An 18,735-nucleotide genomic window follows, 5' to 3' on the forward strand; every position below is an offset into this window, starting at 1 on the left:
GACCATCGGGTCGCATGGGACAGGGGAGTGCTGGAAAGGGAAGGCACGACGGATGGTCACAGGAAATACTTGGAGAGTGTCGAGAAGTTTGCGCGTGGTCGCAGGAGATAGAAATATTTCGTAGTGCCAATTTGTGCACTTGTGAGGTTTCCGTGGCTTCTGCAAGAAGATGTAGTATGCTTTTAGAAGTGAATATCTCACAAGCAATGTTGCTGTTCACAACTGATTACATGAAGCAGGAATCTATTGTTTCCCAGTTACTCAACTATATTTTATTTAATTGCTGGACCATCAACACCAACAAGTGTTTTGCAGAAATAAACGGCATTCTTAAAAGTACTTCTGCTACCGTATTCATTATTTAAAGTCATTAAAATAGGACCTGCAAATTTTATTTAATTGCAATCTTTCGTCTATAAATTTCTATGTTACATTCAAAATTTGCAATTGCCGAGGATAGGAACCTCTGACCATTCGATTCATGTGTATATTCATATTGTATACTGTAGACTCATCAGTACTTGGCATGTAATGTGGCAACTACGTATCCCACCCCATAGACAATGAAACCAGCAAAAACTTTTAATATTTCAACTCTGAGTCTGACGGTACATAGTTGAAGGCAACATCCCCCCCCCCCATCCCCCGCCCCTGAAAGCCTGCGAACGCACACACTCCACACCATTACAGTGCTTCCACCAGCTTGAACAGTTGAACAGTCCCCTACTGACATGCAGGGTCCATGTATTCATGACGTTGTCTCCATACCCATTCACGTCCATCCGCTTGATGCAATTTGAAACGAGACTAGTCTGACCAGGCAACATGTTTCCAGTTATTACCAGTCCAATGCTGGTGTTGATGGGCCCCGGCGAGGCGTGTCGTGCGGTCATCAAGGGTGCACGAGTGGGCTTTCAGCTCAGAAAGCCCATATCGGTGGTGTTTCATTGAATGGTATGGTGTATACAACCCGGGACTACTGGGAGATCCGGGAAAAACCTGAGATTTTTTCCTTCCGGAAGAAAACCGGAAGAAACCTGCGAATTTTTTAGAATTCCAGGAATTTTTTTTTTGTTTTAGTTTTCAGTTAAATTTGTGTAAGTTTGACTGGTATGAAACAATACTGTGATAAAGGATATTACTGTATCCTGTCACTGCAGAATAATACTGCAACAATAAAACATGAATGAGACAAAAAAAGAAACAAAAACTTGAAGTTGCAAAGGAAATGCGCCATATACAATAACAAAACACAATGCTCATACAAACATCTGCCAACAGCAAAATGTGTCAAAGGATTAGGAAGGATGAGCGTGAATCACAACTGTTTACATTAATGCGTTTGAGCAGTTGAGTCGCACATGTGTAGTACCTTCTCCCACTTCTGGCTACAGAAGTGTGGCTGTTACTGTATAAGCAGTAGCAGCGAGCAGCAAATTCATATTCTTGAGCAAAAAAACCTTGTTTTACAAAGCGCCTAGTATCCAGAGCACGTTGGTCTATCAATTACTCATAAGATTTTGAAACGCATCCCTGTTGGTTTTTGAACATATTCTAAGTTGATATCTGAATGAAACATAACTGAATTTTGAATGAGTGCATAGTGTACGTGATGTCTCTGCCAGGGGAATCCCAATTGCATCTAGAAATAAATTTTCTTGCATACAGAAGGGGACGGGGCTATATGAACTGAGCGGAATAAAGCCAAATGGGTGAATGCCAATCACTGCTTGTTTATGTGCTTAACTGGGTTTATGAATGACCAGCATTGTTATAACTGCCAGCGAAATCCATAGATTCAGATGACCAGAGTGGAAATAAATGACCAACAGGAATAACTGGTACGAAAGATTACATACTATCTTCTCGGTGTATCCAAGAAAATGAAATTTTGACAGAAAATTTTTGGCCAGACTGCTACACTAGTTACAGCAAGTTGTACAGTCCCCGGTAGCAGCTGCCTAAGTTCTATTCTGGGAGTAGTGCGGAAAACGTGTTGTACAAACATGTAATAATGCCTAACCTGAAAATAAACGTGGAATAACTAAACCATTGATTGTGGCAGGGTTAGTGATGTCTCTGCCAGGGGAATCCCAATTGCATCTAGAAATAAATTTTCTTGCATACAGAAGGGGACGGGGCTATATGAACTGAGCGGAATAAAGCCAAATGGGTGAATGCCAATCACTGCTTGTTTATGTGCTTAACTGGGTTTATGAATGACCAGCATTGTTATAACTGCCAGCGAAATCCATAGATTCAGATGACCAGAGTGGAAATAAATGACCAACAGGAATAACTGGTACTATCTTCTCGGTGTATCCAAGAAAATGAAATTTTGACAGAAAATTTTTGGCCAGACTGCTACACTAGTTACAGCAAGTTGTACAGTCCCCGGTAGCAGCTGCCTAAGTTCTATTCTGGGAGTAGTGCGGAAAACGTGTTGTACAAACATGTAATAATGCCTAACCTGAAAATAAACGTGGAATAACTAAACCATTGATTGTGGCAGGGTTAGTGAAGTTAACCGGAGAATAAGTTTTGACACTGGCAGGAATAGTTATAAAATTAGTAATGACAAGAATGCTTGTTAGAAAGAGGAAGGAGAAGAAAAGGGGAAAGCACACAAATTATGGAAGAATATGACGATTCCAAATTTATATAAAGATTTTGTACTACTACTTTTCGATCTCATGCTTGAGAAGCTGGAGCATATGAATGAAATGTAAAACTATATCCAAATCTAATGCTTTTTGCTTTTAGTATGCCTAGTAGGCATTTGATATTGGTATTTTGTGAATTATATTCCTCATGTTATAAAACTGACCATTTGTGCCAAAACAGTCTCGTTTATTTGGTGTGTGTTACAGTTGCTGCAATAACAGACAGATCTATTTCATTTTATCTAACAGACGGCGACAAAATACACATAATCAGATCAAGAAGCCAGATCAGTCTTAGATACTATTTGTATTAACAGCTTTTTCGGTATTAGATAACAACATTTCATTTTTCGTGTAACAAAAGTTTGACAAACTTTGAGGAGGTAATAGATTCTTTCCCAGAAAGGAAAGTATGCCATATGAAGCTGAAGTAAGGTTAGAGAGGAAAAATGCTAGGACTTAAGGATTGAAGAAATGTGTATTGTCTTGCTAGTCTCTTGTCTTTATTGCTTTTATGTATCCTATATTTAATTTTATGTCACACAAAAAAGCAAGTTATTAGCTAATAGGCAATAAAGAGTGCAAATTTTCTGAAGAATTCCTACAATTCTTACAATATACACATTTGACGTCCACAGAGCGAAATACAGTGACATGTGATATAGAAGAATGCTGCATGAAGAGGTGTGGCACTGCACTTTAGCTCCCATAAGACCAAATAACATTTCCTTGAACATTATATGTTTCATATATCAGACTCTTCAGAAAGATGTGTGCTACAAAATTAATATATTTTTGAAAAATCGATTTTTTTTAAAATTTTTTGTGTCCTACCTCAAACACTCGTGGAAAGGGGGGGGGGCGGGGTACCACTATCTAGTATTGCCGCGGTTCGGAAATATCATTGATCCAGGACTGATGCACAGAGCAGCCTGAATTGTAGTGGGGGGGAGGTGGACAATCTCCATGTGCCCTGTGTTAACATTTCGTGATTTTGCTGTTTCCTCTTCATTTATTGCTGTCACGTCAAATGAAAACAAAATGGATTTCTGTGGCCATGAGCTATCAAGTGAAGTAAAATACATTCACATAATTTTGGTAGGCTAAAATATGTTATTAGTTTCTGATTTTATTATATTTCCACTTTTCTGACAGTGAAGTATTAATCGCCTTGCAGAACAATGAAGTTATTTTTGTCGGTTTGCTAAAGAAATTTGGCTTTTATTAATTTTTTCCATTGATGCAGTCGAATTATGCATTTTAGTATGGTTCACGAAGTTCCGATGCTTTTGGAGTATCCTCTGATGTCTTGTTTCTTTCCTGACATAATGTGAGATCTTTTAATGTTTTACATGTACGAACATATGGGCTTCCTGCATCATTGTAACTCCACAACTGCTGAAACGAACCTATTTCTAACAGGTCGCAGGAAAATTTTGCGAATGGTTGTTTGTAAAGCGTTACTTTTAAAGTAAATTTCCTTTAACGAAAGATGAACTATGTATGAGAATGTACAATGAATTTCTTAAATCACAGAGCATTTGATTGTCATTTAAAAATCAACTCTTTGAGGATGACCATTTTGAAAAATTTTGAGTCCAGAAGATCAGACATTTATTGGAAAATTTGTAAATTTGTGGTAAGGTCTTATGGGACCAAACTGCTGAGGTCATCGGTCCCTAAGATTACGCACTACTTAATCCAGCTTAAACTAACTTATGCTATGGACAACACACACATCCACAACTGAGGCAGGACTCGAACGTCTCATGGGAGGAGCCGCGCGGACCATGACAAGGCGCCTGAGACCGTGCGGCTACCCCAGGTGGCCAGACATTTATGTCGTTAGTAAAAATTTTACTGGCACATTTGTGTGATGTATCTTAAAGTGTAACACACACAAAAAAGATCAACATTATATGTGAAAGCTTAGCTTCTCTTGCAGCTTATTAATCTTCGAGACCAATGTTATATGTGAAAGCTTTGTTTTTCTTGTAGCAAAACTATGTATATTAATTTAAACGATTAACTTTCCCTATTTGTGTCCAAGTGCTACTTAACAGTGATATTGCTATTGACTGACTACATCACGAAAATACGGAGTGTACATGTTGCTGCACATCAAAGATATTTCCAAAACATGTTTTATTATTTATATTGAGTTTTGTTTTTTAAGGGCCGGGAAATTCTACGCCGGTGTATAAAACCATAACCATTCAAAGGATTGATAAGTTTTACAGTCCTGAGGAAAAGTATACTGTCACTTAACACGGAAAAAGTATATTCTCATCTGGGAGAAAGTGTATTTTAAACCGGGAAATCTGGAAAAAATCCAGGATTTTTTTTTTCCTTGTCCACGTATACAGCCTTAATGGGTCGCATGCTGACAGTTGTTGATGGCCTGGCACTGAAATCTGCAGCAATTTGCAGAAGGGTTGCACTTCTGTCACGTTGAATGATTCTCTTCAGTTGTCATTGATCCCGTTTTTGCAGGATATTTTCTGACCACAGCGAAGTCAGGATTCCTAATATTCACGCTACACTCATGAAATGGTTGTAAAGCAAAATCCCCACTTCATCACTACCTTGGAGATACGGTGACTATAATACCACGTTCAAACTCACTTGTATCTTGATAACCTGTCATTGTAGCAGCAGTAACCAATCTAACAATTGTTGTCATATAGGCGTTGCCGACTCCAGTGCCATATTCTGCCTGTTTATTTACCTCTGTATTTGAATATGCAGGCCTATACCAGTTTCTTTGGCACTTCAGTGTATAATGCTCACCAGGTACTTGAACTTTACCATTTTCTTTAGTACTTAACCTCTAATACTTATATCTGTTGCTACTCTCATCTTATTCCTCAGTATCACCATCACTTCACATACTTTATAAGGTGTGATCAAAAAGTAATAGGAATTTTTGTTTTTCTTAAAGAATCTTTATTTATATTCACCAACATTAACTATGTTCCTTTCAAACTAATCACCTTCAGATATAATACTCTTGTACCAGAGCATTTTCCAATCTAGGAAGCACTCCTGGCATAACTTTTTGTTATGGTGTTCAGCTCCTTCAGTGATTCTGTTTTTACCTCATCACTGGTGGAAAAATGAGGTCTTTTCATGGTTCTCTTCAGACTAGGTAATAGAAAGAAGTTGCAGGGAGCCACGCCTGGCAAACCGGTGGCTGAGGCAACATAACAGTTTTGTTTTTGCCAAAAAATCACAAATGAGCATTGAGATGTGAGTGAGAGCATTATCGTGATGCAATTTCCACTTGCGGTTTTGCCACAATTCTGGTCATTTTCGTTACTGCTTCACTCAAATGATGCATAACTTCCAGGTAGCATTCATTATCGACCATATGACCATAAGGCAGGAACTCACGATGCGAAATCCAATTATAATTGAAGAAAACTGTGAGAAGAACCATCACATGTGATAGCACTTGTCAAAATGTTTTCAGTCTTAGCTCTTCAGGCAGTTTCCATTGGGACAATTGGGTCTTAGTTTTGAGGTCATGCCTGTATACTCATGTTTCATCACTTGCTATAATCTTCTTTGGAAGTTCTGGCTTGCTATCGACTTCATTTAGCAGTTCCTGAGTAATGTCTAAGCAATGTAATTTTTGGCTGAAATTCAACAATTTCAGAACAAACTTTGCTGCCACACATATCAGGCAAAAATAAATAAATAAATAAAAATGGTATGGGCCAAAGGATTTTCTGACATCATCAGAAACCTCTCTGATTGTGATTCAGCGATTTTCCAGAATCATTTCCTTTACTTCTTCCACACTGTTGCCAGTAATTGATGTTCTAGGGCGTCCAGGATGTCAGGGCTCTCTTTGAAATACTTATACCACTTGCAAACTTCTGTCTCATAGTAGATTTTCCAAAAGCCACAGTCAACATTTCGAATGTGGTGCTGCACTTTATTCTATTTTTCAAGCAAAATTTTATGCATATTCTTTTATCTACCTTTTTTTTTTCTCAAAAGTAAAAGTTTGCCGAGCACTTAAAAACGTGCATAACCTTTTCAACTGTAAACAACAAACTAAATATTCAAAACGGTTGAAAATGCAAACATACACCAGGAACAAGTGCACCAGCAAGATAAAAACTTAAAAATCAAAAGTATAAAGCCTACAAAGTTAAACAAATTCCCATTATTGTTTGATCACACTTCATATCTACATGCAGGACTGGGCTTCTAGTCATGGCACTAAAGGGTTATAAATACAAAATAAAATAGTATTAATGCAGCAGTAAATCTAATAATAAAGATGAAAGTAGGAATGTCAGTAAGCTACTATGAGCAGCAGAGTGAATGCATTACTGAAGTCAAGATAGACACAAAGCAAACACCCACCACAGTTGTGTATGTTTGATTATATGCCCACTAGCACTGCTGAAGATGGAAAGATTAAAACAGTATGTGATTAGATTAAAAAGTACTAAGGTAGTTAAGGGAGATGAAAGTTAATTGTGGAGAGGGACTGGGACTCAGTGGTAGGAAAAGGAAGAAAAGGGAAAATAGTACAGACTGAGGGAAAGGAATGAAAGGGGACACCATGTGGTAGAGGTTGTTGAGAGTTCCAATGAGGGCATTAGGGAATGATTGACTGAAACAGAGGAAAGGAATACTATGGAGATAAATGCGTAGCTTTGAGAGAAAAAATATGGAGATAAAACAGGAATAGAGAGACAAAGCTCCGTAGAAATCATTGGATAACACATGACACATTCAATTTAATTGATGAAAGGAAAAAAATATAAAAATGTAGCAAATGAAGCTCGCAAATGGAAATACAAAATGGACCACATCTTATATTGCTATTCAGTTTCCTACATTTTTATTCAAGTTAACCTATGTTTTTTGCTTTCAGTCTTATTTTTAACAGTCTTTACTTTTGACACAGTGTCTTGCATTATACGTCATCTCACTATATTCTCCGGTTGGAACACAGTATAATGCTATTTATATAGTACATTTATGACCCAATTCTAATTTTTAATGGTGCTGGAAATTGTTTTCTTGTACTTTATCTTTAAATATACACTTTCTGCTCTTGTTCTTGTATGTACTGACTATGTGCCTTTATGTCACTGCTGAAACCGTACATGTCCAATTCTTGTTTTAGAAATTTATTGACACATTGATTAAATTTTTTCATTTTTAGGTCTGAAGATGATTGCAAAGCTGAAACTGGTCACGATTGTTAATTAACTTATATGTGCCCTAGATGCACCATTTTTTTTAAATTCAACATGATGGGAATATCAAACATAAACTGAAGGCAGTGTGGCCTCAGTTGCCTGAGACTACAGTCATGTGTGTGTTAGCGGTGTGTGTGTGTGTGTGTGTGTGTGTGTGTGTGTGTGTGTGTGTGTGTGTGTATCTGTCATCTGTTTCTGATGAAGACCTTACTGGTCGAAAGCTTTATTTATGACAGTCTTTTTGTTGTGCCTATCTGCGACTCAGCATCTCCGCTATTCGGTGAGTGGCAACTTTCCTTTTCACATTATTGTCACATTCATATATTATAAGATTTATTGATTAAATGCATAAATATTCCAAAATCCAGATTTACTCATATGTTGAAGCAGACATGCAGGTCTCCAGGTGTGTGTAAATAAATTACATTATTCATATGAAGAATTAAAAACAAACCTTGACCTAAGCACTGATTAAGAAGTGCAACTTGACCGGAGAGTAGATAAAGTTCCAACCTCGAAAAAACTGAAGTTATTGATGGTATAGTGATATAGCAGTATGCAGCACATGCCCTTACAAATGCTGCCGTTTTTCTTGTATGGTGACCTTTTACAATTCGCCGTGTTTCCACTGATAGTCTGTTTACACACTAGAAGAAAAACTGAGGTCATTACAAAATGTTAATTTCTAAATACTTTTTTACAGCTAAATTGAAAACCTTAAAACTATATATTTATAAACACCATAAATTACCTGAACAAGTTGTGCATGAACCGAATCCAAATTAGTAAAAGCTGACCTGGCCTCGACATAAAAACTTAACTGCTGCTCAAAATCTCTTCCATAATCAACTTTCTTAACAAATCTTGATATTAAGTTTCCTATTTGCCTTTTCTCATCTTCCACTGTAAGTGCACTATTAAAAATGAAAAAGGAATACAAAATTAACTAGTGTTCATAAAATTCAGATAACAAGCACAGAAATGTGGAAAAAGTGTTAATTCTGCAAATATAGAAATATACAGCTTCTGAGCCACCAAACATCAAGACATGAAAGAAAAATGTCAATTGAATTTGGCAAAGTTGAACTACTGGAAGAAAATTGAGTACAAAGCAAGAAAAGTAGACCATGTGCAGTGCATTAATTGTAATATGCAGACTCCAGACTAAATGACACATCTGAGAAATTATTAGTGTCAGAAATAACTTATCTGACATGGTTATAAAAGTAATGCACACTTATATGCTTGGGGCAGTTCTGGCAGAATGTAAAGATGTAAGTATTTAGGAGTAAAGGGAACCACTCACATAATAGCAGAGGTGTTGAGTCACTGAGAGGCGAACACAAAAGAGAATGCTGTGAGTTGTGTCAGGTGGGATGGATACAGGGAGAAAGAGGCAGGAAGCAGGGTGAGGGTTTGGGGATGGGTAACTAGCAGCTCAGAGGGAGACAGCAAGTGTCCAAGATAGGAAAGTGAGAGGGAGGGGTGGCAGGTGTCCATGGGATGGATATATGACACATGTGTACTGGAGACGGTGAGGTCCAGTGGACGATAAAGATGAAATGGAGACTTGGATTGGGAGAAGATGACAGGACAGAGGAAGGTGGAACTTTTGGGAAGAGGCTGCAGGGGCATTGGGCTAGCAGAGGTTAGGCCACGAGGATCACAAAACTGAAGAAACTGCTTCAAGGATAACTTCCAAACTATGTACAGGGTGTATATGCAGACAAGGTGGGGGGAATCCTGGTTTCTTCCTGGATTTCTCACTTGAAAATATACTTTTTCCTGGATGAAAATACACTATATCTGTGGTGAAAGTATATTTTTTTTTCTGAGTTAAGTAACAATCTGATTTCCCTCGGAGCTGTAAAACTTAATCCTTTGAATGGTGAAGATTTTATACACTGGCATAGAACTTCCTGGCACTTTAGGAAACAAAACACAGAAAAAACAAAAATTTTTGGAAAGATCTTTTATACAAGGCAACATTTACACTGCATGTTTTCACGTTTTGAAAGTATAAACAGTAACAGGAATTCCACCAAATACAGCATGGTAGCTTTCAAAGCACTGAAATCGAGACTGTGACCTGCTTTTGTCCGCCCATCATAGCTAATGTCACGTGATCATACCAGCCAATGACAGCAGATATTTAGAGCATAGATCGGAGGACATAATCAGCTGTAATCAAGAACAACATTGTTAAGTAGCACAAAAACACAAATAAGAAAAGTTAATGGTTTAAATTAATACACATACAGTGTAGCTACAGGAAAAGCTAAGTTTTCACGTATAATATTGGTCATCCAAAATTTTTTGCTGTTCTCTCTGTCTCCCCTTAGGGTGTGATTAGGCAGGGTCCTATGAACACAGCTTAAATGGCAGCAGCTGAATACATGCATGATCATAAATTTCACTGCTTTACACTGAACATTTCATGAGTTACCTGGCTGAATACATGGTATGTTGAGCACTTTGACTTTTCTACAGAAAAACCAATTACATGTGCAGTTACTCAAGAACTCGCTTCACACTTTATTTTGAAGGATAATTCATAGTTTTTGCCATCGTTATTGCATAATTTGTAATGTAAGAAAGAACTAAAATAAATATGAAAAACTAACCTTGAAACTTGGTCTTTTATAGTGTGTGTTACACTTTAAGCTATATCAAACTCAAATAATATTAAATAACGGCATAAATGGCTGGTCTTCTGGGCCCAAAACTTTTCTAAGTGGCTGGCCCTCAGTATTAAGTTTTGAATGAGAGTCTAAAGCTCCATGATTTAAGAAATTTATTGCACTTTCTCATATGTAACATAATTAATCTTGCATTAAAAGGAAATTTACTTTGAAAGTAACGCTTCTCAAACCGCCATACACAATATTTTCTGGCGATCTATTACAAATGTAAACAGTTGTGACATCATGCTCATTCAAATGAGGCCTTTGAGAAAGATGCATTGAAAGCATTTTGTTCTTACAAAGTATTGCATAGTCTTTTACACATTTTGCTGTCAGCAGACACTTGTGTGTGCACTGTATTTTGTTGTTGTAAATGGCACATTTTCTTTGCAACTAAAGTTTTATTTTGGTGTTATTCTCTCATTTATATTTTACTGCTGCAGTATTATTCTGTAGTATTGGGCTAAAATAAAATAATTTTTAGAGTTATTTGTTCTTGCCAGTCAAAATTACAGAAATTTAACTGAAAACTAAAATAATGAAAAACTCCTGGAAGTCTAAAAAATTACCTTTTTTTCGAATTTCTCTCAGTTGGAACACTTCCTGGGTTTTTCCTGAATTTCCCAGTTGTCCCAAAAAGTTGGCACACTGGGTTGAGGAGCACCCGGTGAAGTGGATGGGAGAGAAGGTGTTGAGGTCATGGATGAATGAAGATAGCATGTCTTGGCCCTGAGTCCATATCATGAAGATATCATCAAACAACCAGAACCAAACAAGGGGTTTAGGGTTTACGAGCCTAGGAAGCTTTCCTCTAGATGGCCCATAAACAGATTGGTGTAGGAGGGTGCCAGGTGGGTGTCCACAGCTGTGTCACTGATTCGTTTGCATACCTTTCCTTCCACGGAGAAGTAGTCATGTGTGAGGATGTAGTTGATAAGGTGTATCAGGAATGAGGTGGTGGGTTTGGAACTGGAACTACACTGGCAGAGGTGGTGTTCGATAGTGGCAATGCCAATGGCATGAGGCATGTCGGTGTATAGTTGGGATCTGGTAAAGGGATGGGAATGGCCAGGAGTCAGTGATGGTAATAATTAGTATATTAGATGTGAGAGGGTAGGCTTCAGGTTACTGCTGCAGGTGTTGGCATATAAGAGCAGAAATTCTTTCACTGAGAGCACACAATAACCAGCTACAAGAGGTGTCCAGGAATGTTGGATTTGTGGATTTTGGGAAGCATGTAGAAGGTGGGTGTGTGGTGAGTTAGTGGGGCGAGGAAGGAGATGGACTCAATGGACGGGTCTAAGAATTTCAGTAAGGACTGAAGGTTATGTTGGACTTATGGGTTGACAACACTATGGGCAGAGCTTATACCTGGAGGAGTCAGACAGCTGGCGGAAGCCTTCTGTTAGGTAGCCACAGCAAATTCATCACGACAGAGAAGGTGACCAGGGGGTTGTGGTGTGGGAGGGAGGAGGGTCATTCTTGGATGATGATATGAACTGGGAGAGGTAAGGTGCAATGTTGGTATCAGGCTGGCTTTTGTTGGAGGGATTGGTAGCATGGAAGTGTTTCCACTATAAGAATAAGAAAAAGAAGGGTAGGTCTTTGATAATTCCAAATAGTTAAATTTGGGTGTGGGGCTGAAGGTAAGGCCTTTTGGTAGGATTAAAATTTCTGTAGCATTGAGGTTTCTGGTGGAAAGGTCAGTGTTCTGGATTTGTTTGAGTGCTGAATTTTGGTTAGCGTAGGGGAGTTTTGGAGGATGTGGCAAATAGAAAAGGTCAGATAGGCAGGTTGTGGGTGCCATGAGTGGTAGATGAGGGGGTTCACTGTGGGTAGTGTAAGTGTTGATGCTTAGTGCTGCTCCAAAGCTAAAGTAAGGTGTCAACAAGTTTGATAATTTATTGAGGTTGTGTCTGGTATGCTCTTCCAGAAGCAACAGTTTCAATTTTGAGACATTGTGTATGTACTGGGAATTGCATAATAACAATATCTTGCAGATGTAGTGGTGGTGATTCTGAGATGCAAGTGCCAAGGAAATGTGTCTCTGCAGTACCAGAAAAATGAGGAAGAGGGTCGGGTGGAACCTAAAACTATGGATGTCATAAAAGAAGGGGGGGGGGGGGGGGGGTGAGATCCAGAGAAGGGAATTTCTGTGGTTAGACTGTTGGAGGGGGTTCCACGGCTTAGGTAGCATTTAAGGAACAGAATGTAGGCCTGGGTTTTAGCTGCGAATAGGGATACTTTTGTAACATGATACAGATAGATGGAGCAGAGGTTCTTACTGGATGGGATGTTGCTAGGAAAGTTTGAAGTGACATGGGAAATGGACCATCAAAAGCATTATGTCATTGTAAAGGAAACTATGAATAACAAAGCATGGACTTGGGGAGTGAAAAAGCTGGAAGAAATTGTGCTGACGACAGTAGATTAGGTCAGTGATGTGAGGATTTTCAATCATCTGAAAGTTACCGAAACAAATGGAAAAAAATTAAAGATGTAAAATAGTGGCTGGAGCAATGTGTGAGTAGGGGTGGGTCAGCTTGGAGGTGAATTGTATTGGTTTCTTGCTAGGTTAGTGTTTCAACTGTGATCTGGCAGACGGCTGGATCCCCCCTTCTCTTGCTGTATCAGCCCAGACTGTAACAACTGCACCATATCCTTTGCCATGACTTTTATTATCTATCACCATGCCCATAAATGAGGGACATCCTACCCAAGGTCATTCCAAGACCTAATTCAATGTCTCCTAAAGTGGTATTCCACTGCCCACCCAAACTGCATAACATCTTGGCCCATCTCAAAGTCACCTTCACTCTCAACTCCAGTACACATGGGTCCTTCCCCTGTGGACAACACAGGTGCATGACCCGCCTGATCCACTCACCCAGCACATCCTATTCCACTCATCAAAAGCTTATCCTATCCCATGAGAGGCAGGGCACCTGTGGAGGCAGGTGTGTCATATACCACCTGTTCTGCAATCAGTGCACAGTATCTCATGTGGACATCACCCACAACCAGATGTACACCAGAATGAGTGGCCATCTCCAAACTTTGGCGAGGAACAAAGTCAATGCAATGTGCTTGAGTTCAATGGCTGCTTCACAGTCCTCTCTATACAAGCTTTTTTGAACTACACAGAAGGAAGTTATCTTTGTAACACTTCTTTCACACCCATAATCTCCCAGGCCTCAAAATACACTAACCTACTGTCCTGACAGCCTCTATCCAACAGATTCCCCTCCCTCTGTCCTATCAGCCCCTCCCAATCCGTGCCTCCATGTCATCTTCATTGTGCACCTCACTCACTGGCTTCGGTATCCATGTGTCACATGCTCAGCCTACGCATCTGCCACTCTTTCCTGCTGACGCATCTGCCACTCTTTCCTGCTGCATTCCTATCTTGCACACCTGTTGCCCCCCCTCCCCCCCTCTCCAAGCTACTACTTACACATACCAAACTACTACTCCTGTTTCTTGTCTCTTTCTCCTCCTACCCACCCTATCTGACACAACCCTCAACCCCCAGTCCACCTGCTGAATTGAGCTCCGGTATTGTGTGTCCAACAAGCACAATGTAACTGCATAGGTGTGTGTGTGTGTGTGTGTGTGTGTGTGTGTGTGTGTGTGTGTGTGAAATGTCAGTAACAGAAACTGTCACTAAACATTATCATCATATAAGCATAAAGCACTCTGTAAGAAATGCAGTAGTGCAAAGGTCAGTACATTCATCTGTGAGACCAATGTAAATTCATCACTGAATACTCAGTAGTACCAACAGGGATTTCATAGTACGCACTGGTACAGCACCACAAGTAGACACAAATCTGATTTAGTAGCTCATAGTTCCATTTTTGTTGTGATTCAATATGAAATAAACTGCCAACTCCGCATGTTAAAACTGCATCACTACAATAAAACTGAGATGTTGTGAAGACATCTTTAACAGATATATAATATATATCAATAAAATAAATTAAAATAATGATGAAATTAAAACAGAAATTATAATAAAACACACCTATACATAATATAAAAATGTGTGTGTGTGTGTGTGTGTGGGGGGGGACATAAACATTACTGTCACGCAACAATTGCTGTGGGGCTAAGAACCACCTGCCTATCAAAGGGAATGAAAAATAAGTGTAGCCTGTGACACATGAATTGCTAGATTTTATCCATCCAATATTTGTGAATGAGAGCACTTAGCAACTTGCAACACACTTTACACATGATTTCAAACTTTTATGAATCTTTTTCTTGCTGACAATCTCTACAGAATGATGAAAGGAGAAATGTTCATCACTTACTACTTTTCCATTGTTCTTAGAGTAAAAGTACTGCATGAAGCAAACATTATAATTTATTACTTCTTCACTGCTAACTATATTCTCAAAACATTTCACATAGTATGCACATATATCACTAAATGTAAGCACAAAATTATATCATTGTGTGATGTATAGTTCAAGAGGTACGACGTCATAAACAATGAGATGCCTGAAAAACTGTAACATCATGCGTGACATTTAAATTTATTACTTCCTTGGTACTAACTCTATTCACAATAAATTTCAAGGACAGACTCTACATGTGCTGTTGTATGTTCCCCAAAATTATATTATTGTATGACACATCATTCAGGAGATATGACATCATAATCAGTGAGATGTGTGAGCAACTGTCACAACATGGATGACACTTTGTTGCTACTGACTCCATTTGCAACACATTTTGCAGACAGTATCCACATACACTGCTGTCTACAAAATTATATTATTGTACGACACATAGTTCAAGAGATATGACATCATAAACTTTAAGTGCATAGCCAGATGCTGCTTTGTACAGATGTGAAGCACAGTTATAAATATATACCTGGGCAATGCCGGGTTTAGCTACTGGGAAATTGATAAAATAAGTTAAAGTATAGGTTTACTGGCAGAACAAAATTGCTCTTTTGATGCGACATAGCACACATTTTGTTAAAGAAAGGGTTACTGTAACTTCTGTGTCCCACTACACACACACACAAATTGCTTATGTGCACAAAAGTGAGTCCCACTATGTGGTGCTTGGAGTAAAGCTCAGACTGGTCGGAACACATTCCAAACAGTAAAAGCCATGGGATGGTGATGCTTGACTTTGACCACAAAGTTGCAAGACAATAAATTCCAGAAATGATGCAAAGTCCATTTTTATTCAGACTGAAATCCAAGTAACACACTACAACAATGGCATGTAGAGTGATGCTTCACATACAGTATGCAAATAGGTTTCCTGGCCATGGTGTGCATTTATTTTAATTAACCAAAAGACCGGAGGGTTTGCCCATCTATGTCACACCTCCTGGCAGCCTCTGCTGCTATGCGGCTCAATGTCCACACTTCACCCACTATGGAGGCAATTATTCAATTCTACATCCATTTCTCTACTGGCCTGAGTGATATTCTCATTGCTAATTAAAAGGAAAATGCTCTACATGCAGTCATGTAAAAATGGCAGATACTGTGTCACAGAGGCTGAAAGTGTCTAGTGCTAACATGTTATCTCTTTTACTGATGACAGCTTATTGTCTTGAACTACTAGGCATTTGTTTGTTCTCCCTGTCAAGGAGATAACAAGTTAATGGTATTCAGAAGACTGGAAAATAAGGCACATTGTGTTTTGTACATGTCTTACTCCTGACAACATATGTCACTGTTGACATCTTCAACTTTTTTTTATTTTTTAGTCCTGTCTTCCTCAGTTGCGTGTAATATTACAGTATATTGATAATTTTTACTTATGGACTGTCTGACAGCAACTGAATAAAACCCAATTTTAGTGCCATACACATTTCGCCTTTATTTTCTGCAAGGCATCATCAGTGGCCTGGAATATGTACATATGTTAGCGATTTAATTTACATTTTTGTCACTGTGCCTATAGGTTATAAACAGTTCTGGTGGTTGGTATTTCCTATTAAGTAGTAATGTTTCGAACTGTACTTACAGGTTGTGTGGACAATTTCTTACATATTACACTCCTGTTGCATTTTTGGTGTTGTTCTTCTTCTTATCAATGCCAATTTGCGGGTTTTTTCCCACATTCCACAGCACTATGAACTGAACGCTTGTTTCAATGCAATGTTTTGGTTTCTGTTGCCAACTGTCAAATGTTTTTGCCAAAGATCGAATGTTGTTGCCAAACTTTCGAGTGTAATTATTGAAGTATCTGTGATCTGTTCGTGTATGCGTTTGTGTGTGTTTGTGTTTGTGTGTGTGTGTGTGTGTGTGTGTGTGTGTGTGTGTGTGTGTGTGTGTGTGTGTGTGTGTGTGTGTGTATAACTTTTTTTTAATTATTATTACTATTATTATTATTATTATTATTTGGTGGGCTGTGTGTGTGTTTATGTTATCATTTCCTTTATTAAATGTAGTAGGGAGCCTGTGCTGATGTGTGTTTATTCATTTATCACATGTTTGTTTTCTGCTATGGCTTTCTGGATGTGGAAGTTTTCTTGCATTTGTGTAAGATGTTTGTCATGGTTGCTTATTCTCATTATTTTCATTTCTTGTTCCATGTTTGTAGGATGATGGTTATGGTGTTTTAAATGCTCTGCACATGTGGAATGGTTTGTTTCATACTTCCAACATCTGATATGTTCTTTGTATCTTGTTTCAAAATTCCTGCATGTCATGCCTATGTATACTGCATCACAACTTTGACATTCAAGTTTATATATTCCTGATTGTTGCAATTTGTCCCTCTTGGTATCTGGGTGGCTTAGGTGTGATTAGAGGGTTTGCCCAGGCTTATAAGCTATTTTGAAGCCCTGTCTCTTTATGACGCTTGCAACTCTGGGTGTTAGTTTATGTGTGTAGATCATGGTGTACCATCTGGCTCTTTTCTGTGTGGTGTTGTCATTGTGTGTGTTTGTTGAGTGTGTTTGTAAGTTTTCAGCTTGTGAGTTCTTTTGTATTCTGGAAATGTTGTGTTTGTTTTGTATTTGTGTTTTTATTTTTTGATTGAGCCTGTGTGCCACATGTGTGTTATACCCGTTGTTCATGGCTATTTGTATGATTGTACTCATTTCTTGTTCAGTTGCTGTCAGACGGTCCATGAGTAAAAATTATCAATATACCGTAATATGTCACTGTTACTTTGCATGAAACATAATATTATTATTTTAGACTGCATCTGAAGATAAAAATGGTGTTCTTGATGTTCATATGATTTTGTAACGATTAAGAGGCCAAATGTCAACCCAGAAGATCAAGAATTCACCATAGCAAACAAAGGCAGTCTGTCATTGTGTCTTCAGTATTGCACAGAGTTCAACATTAGACACAATAAATTAATTTTAAATGGCCCACCTGAAGAACGTATTTTGCAAGATGACAGCCTTGCCTTAACCGTTTTGCATAAGAACAGTAATCTTATATATCAATTTAAATAGCAGAATGTTGTACAAAATTATAGACTGAAATTCAAAACTTCACCATGTTTCAAACAACTCAGACCTTTCACAGAAGTTAAGTGTAACTTCCTCCAAATCCTTATTAAGACAATTACACTATACTCATTACATCTACTGTTAATTTGTATGAGGCTGCTGGCTAGCCTCAAAGCCTATAAAAATTCACAATTTTTGAGAAATACATGAAAAAAAAGGGTTACTTATAAGCAAGAAATGGTATTTAAGACACGATATTTATGGTTACAAATGAAATTTGCATTCTGAGGTGATTCTCACAGTATGGGGTGTGCTTGGTTCACTCTTAAATAGTTGCTTTAAAAATCAGCTGTCTTATCAAACAGCTTAAGACACACAACAGTTACCTGGAAAGAAGAAGCACATTTTGCAATATAAAAGATGAGAAGAACTGCTAGTATCTACCAGGTAACGCGAGATCACTGAACATTTCAGGAACTAAACAATTCCTGACATCATTCAGATACCTCATGAACACCTTATGCAGATAAATTTGCACTATCCCCTCCACATGCACACAAATCATAGCTGTTGGTAAACAACATTAAAAATGTCAATTCTGTACAGGTGTATAACTCAATAAATAATCCAGAAAAGGCATTCCTCACATTTAGCTATTGTCAATCTTGCAATTATTCATTGTTAAAGGTTTTAGAAGGAATAAATTGAACACTCATATTGTA

General features: G+C 38.2%; 1 protein-coding gene across 1 annotated transcript in view; it reads right to left on the reverse strand.

Moving 5' to 3' along the window:
- Window positions 1-18,735, reverse strand: part of LOC126473215 (VPS35 endosomal protein-sorting factor-like) — a 103,639-nt gene that overhangs the window by 18,559 nt on the left and 66,345 nt on the right. The window contains exons 14-15 of the mRNA XM_050100126.1: window positions 8,640-8,802; window positions 8,343-8,535 (exon numbers count right to left, since the gene is read on the reverse strand). Coding sequence (XP_049956083.1) covers window positions 8,343-8,535; window positions 8,640-8,802 — 356 coding nt within the window. The remainder of the gene's footprint in view (window positions 1-8,342; window positions 8,536-8,639; window positions 8,803-18,735) is intronic.

Source organism: Schistocerca serialis, chromosome 4 (assembly GCF_023864345.2).
Source record: "Schistocerca serialis cubense isolate TAMUIC-IGC-003099 chromosome 4, iqSchSeri2.2, whole genome shotgun sequence".
Classification (NCBI taxonomy): domain Eukaryota; kingdom Metazoa; phylum Arthropoda; class Insecta; order Orthoptera; family Acrididae; genus Schistocerca; species Schistocerca serialis.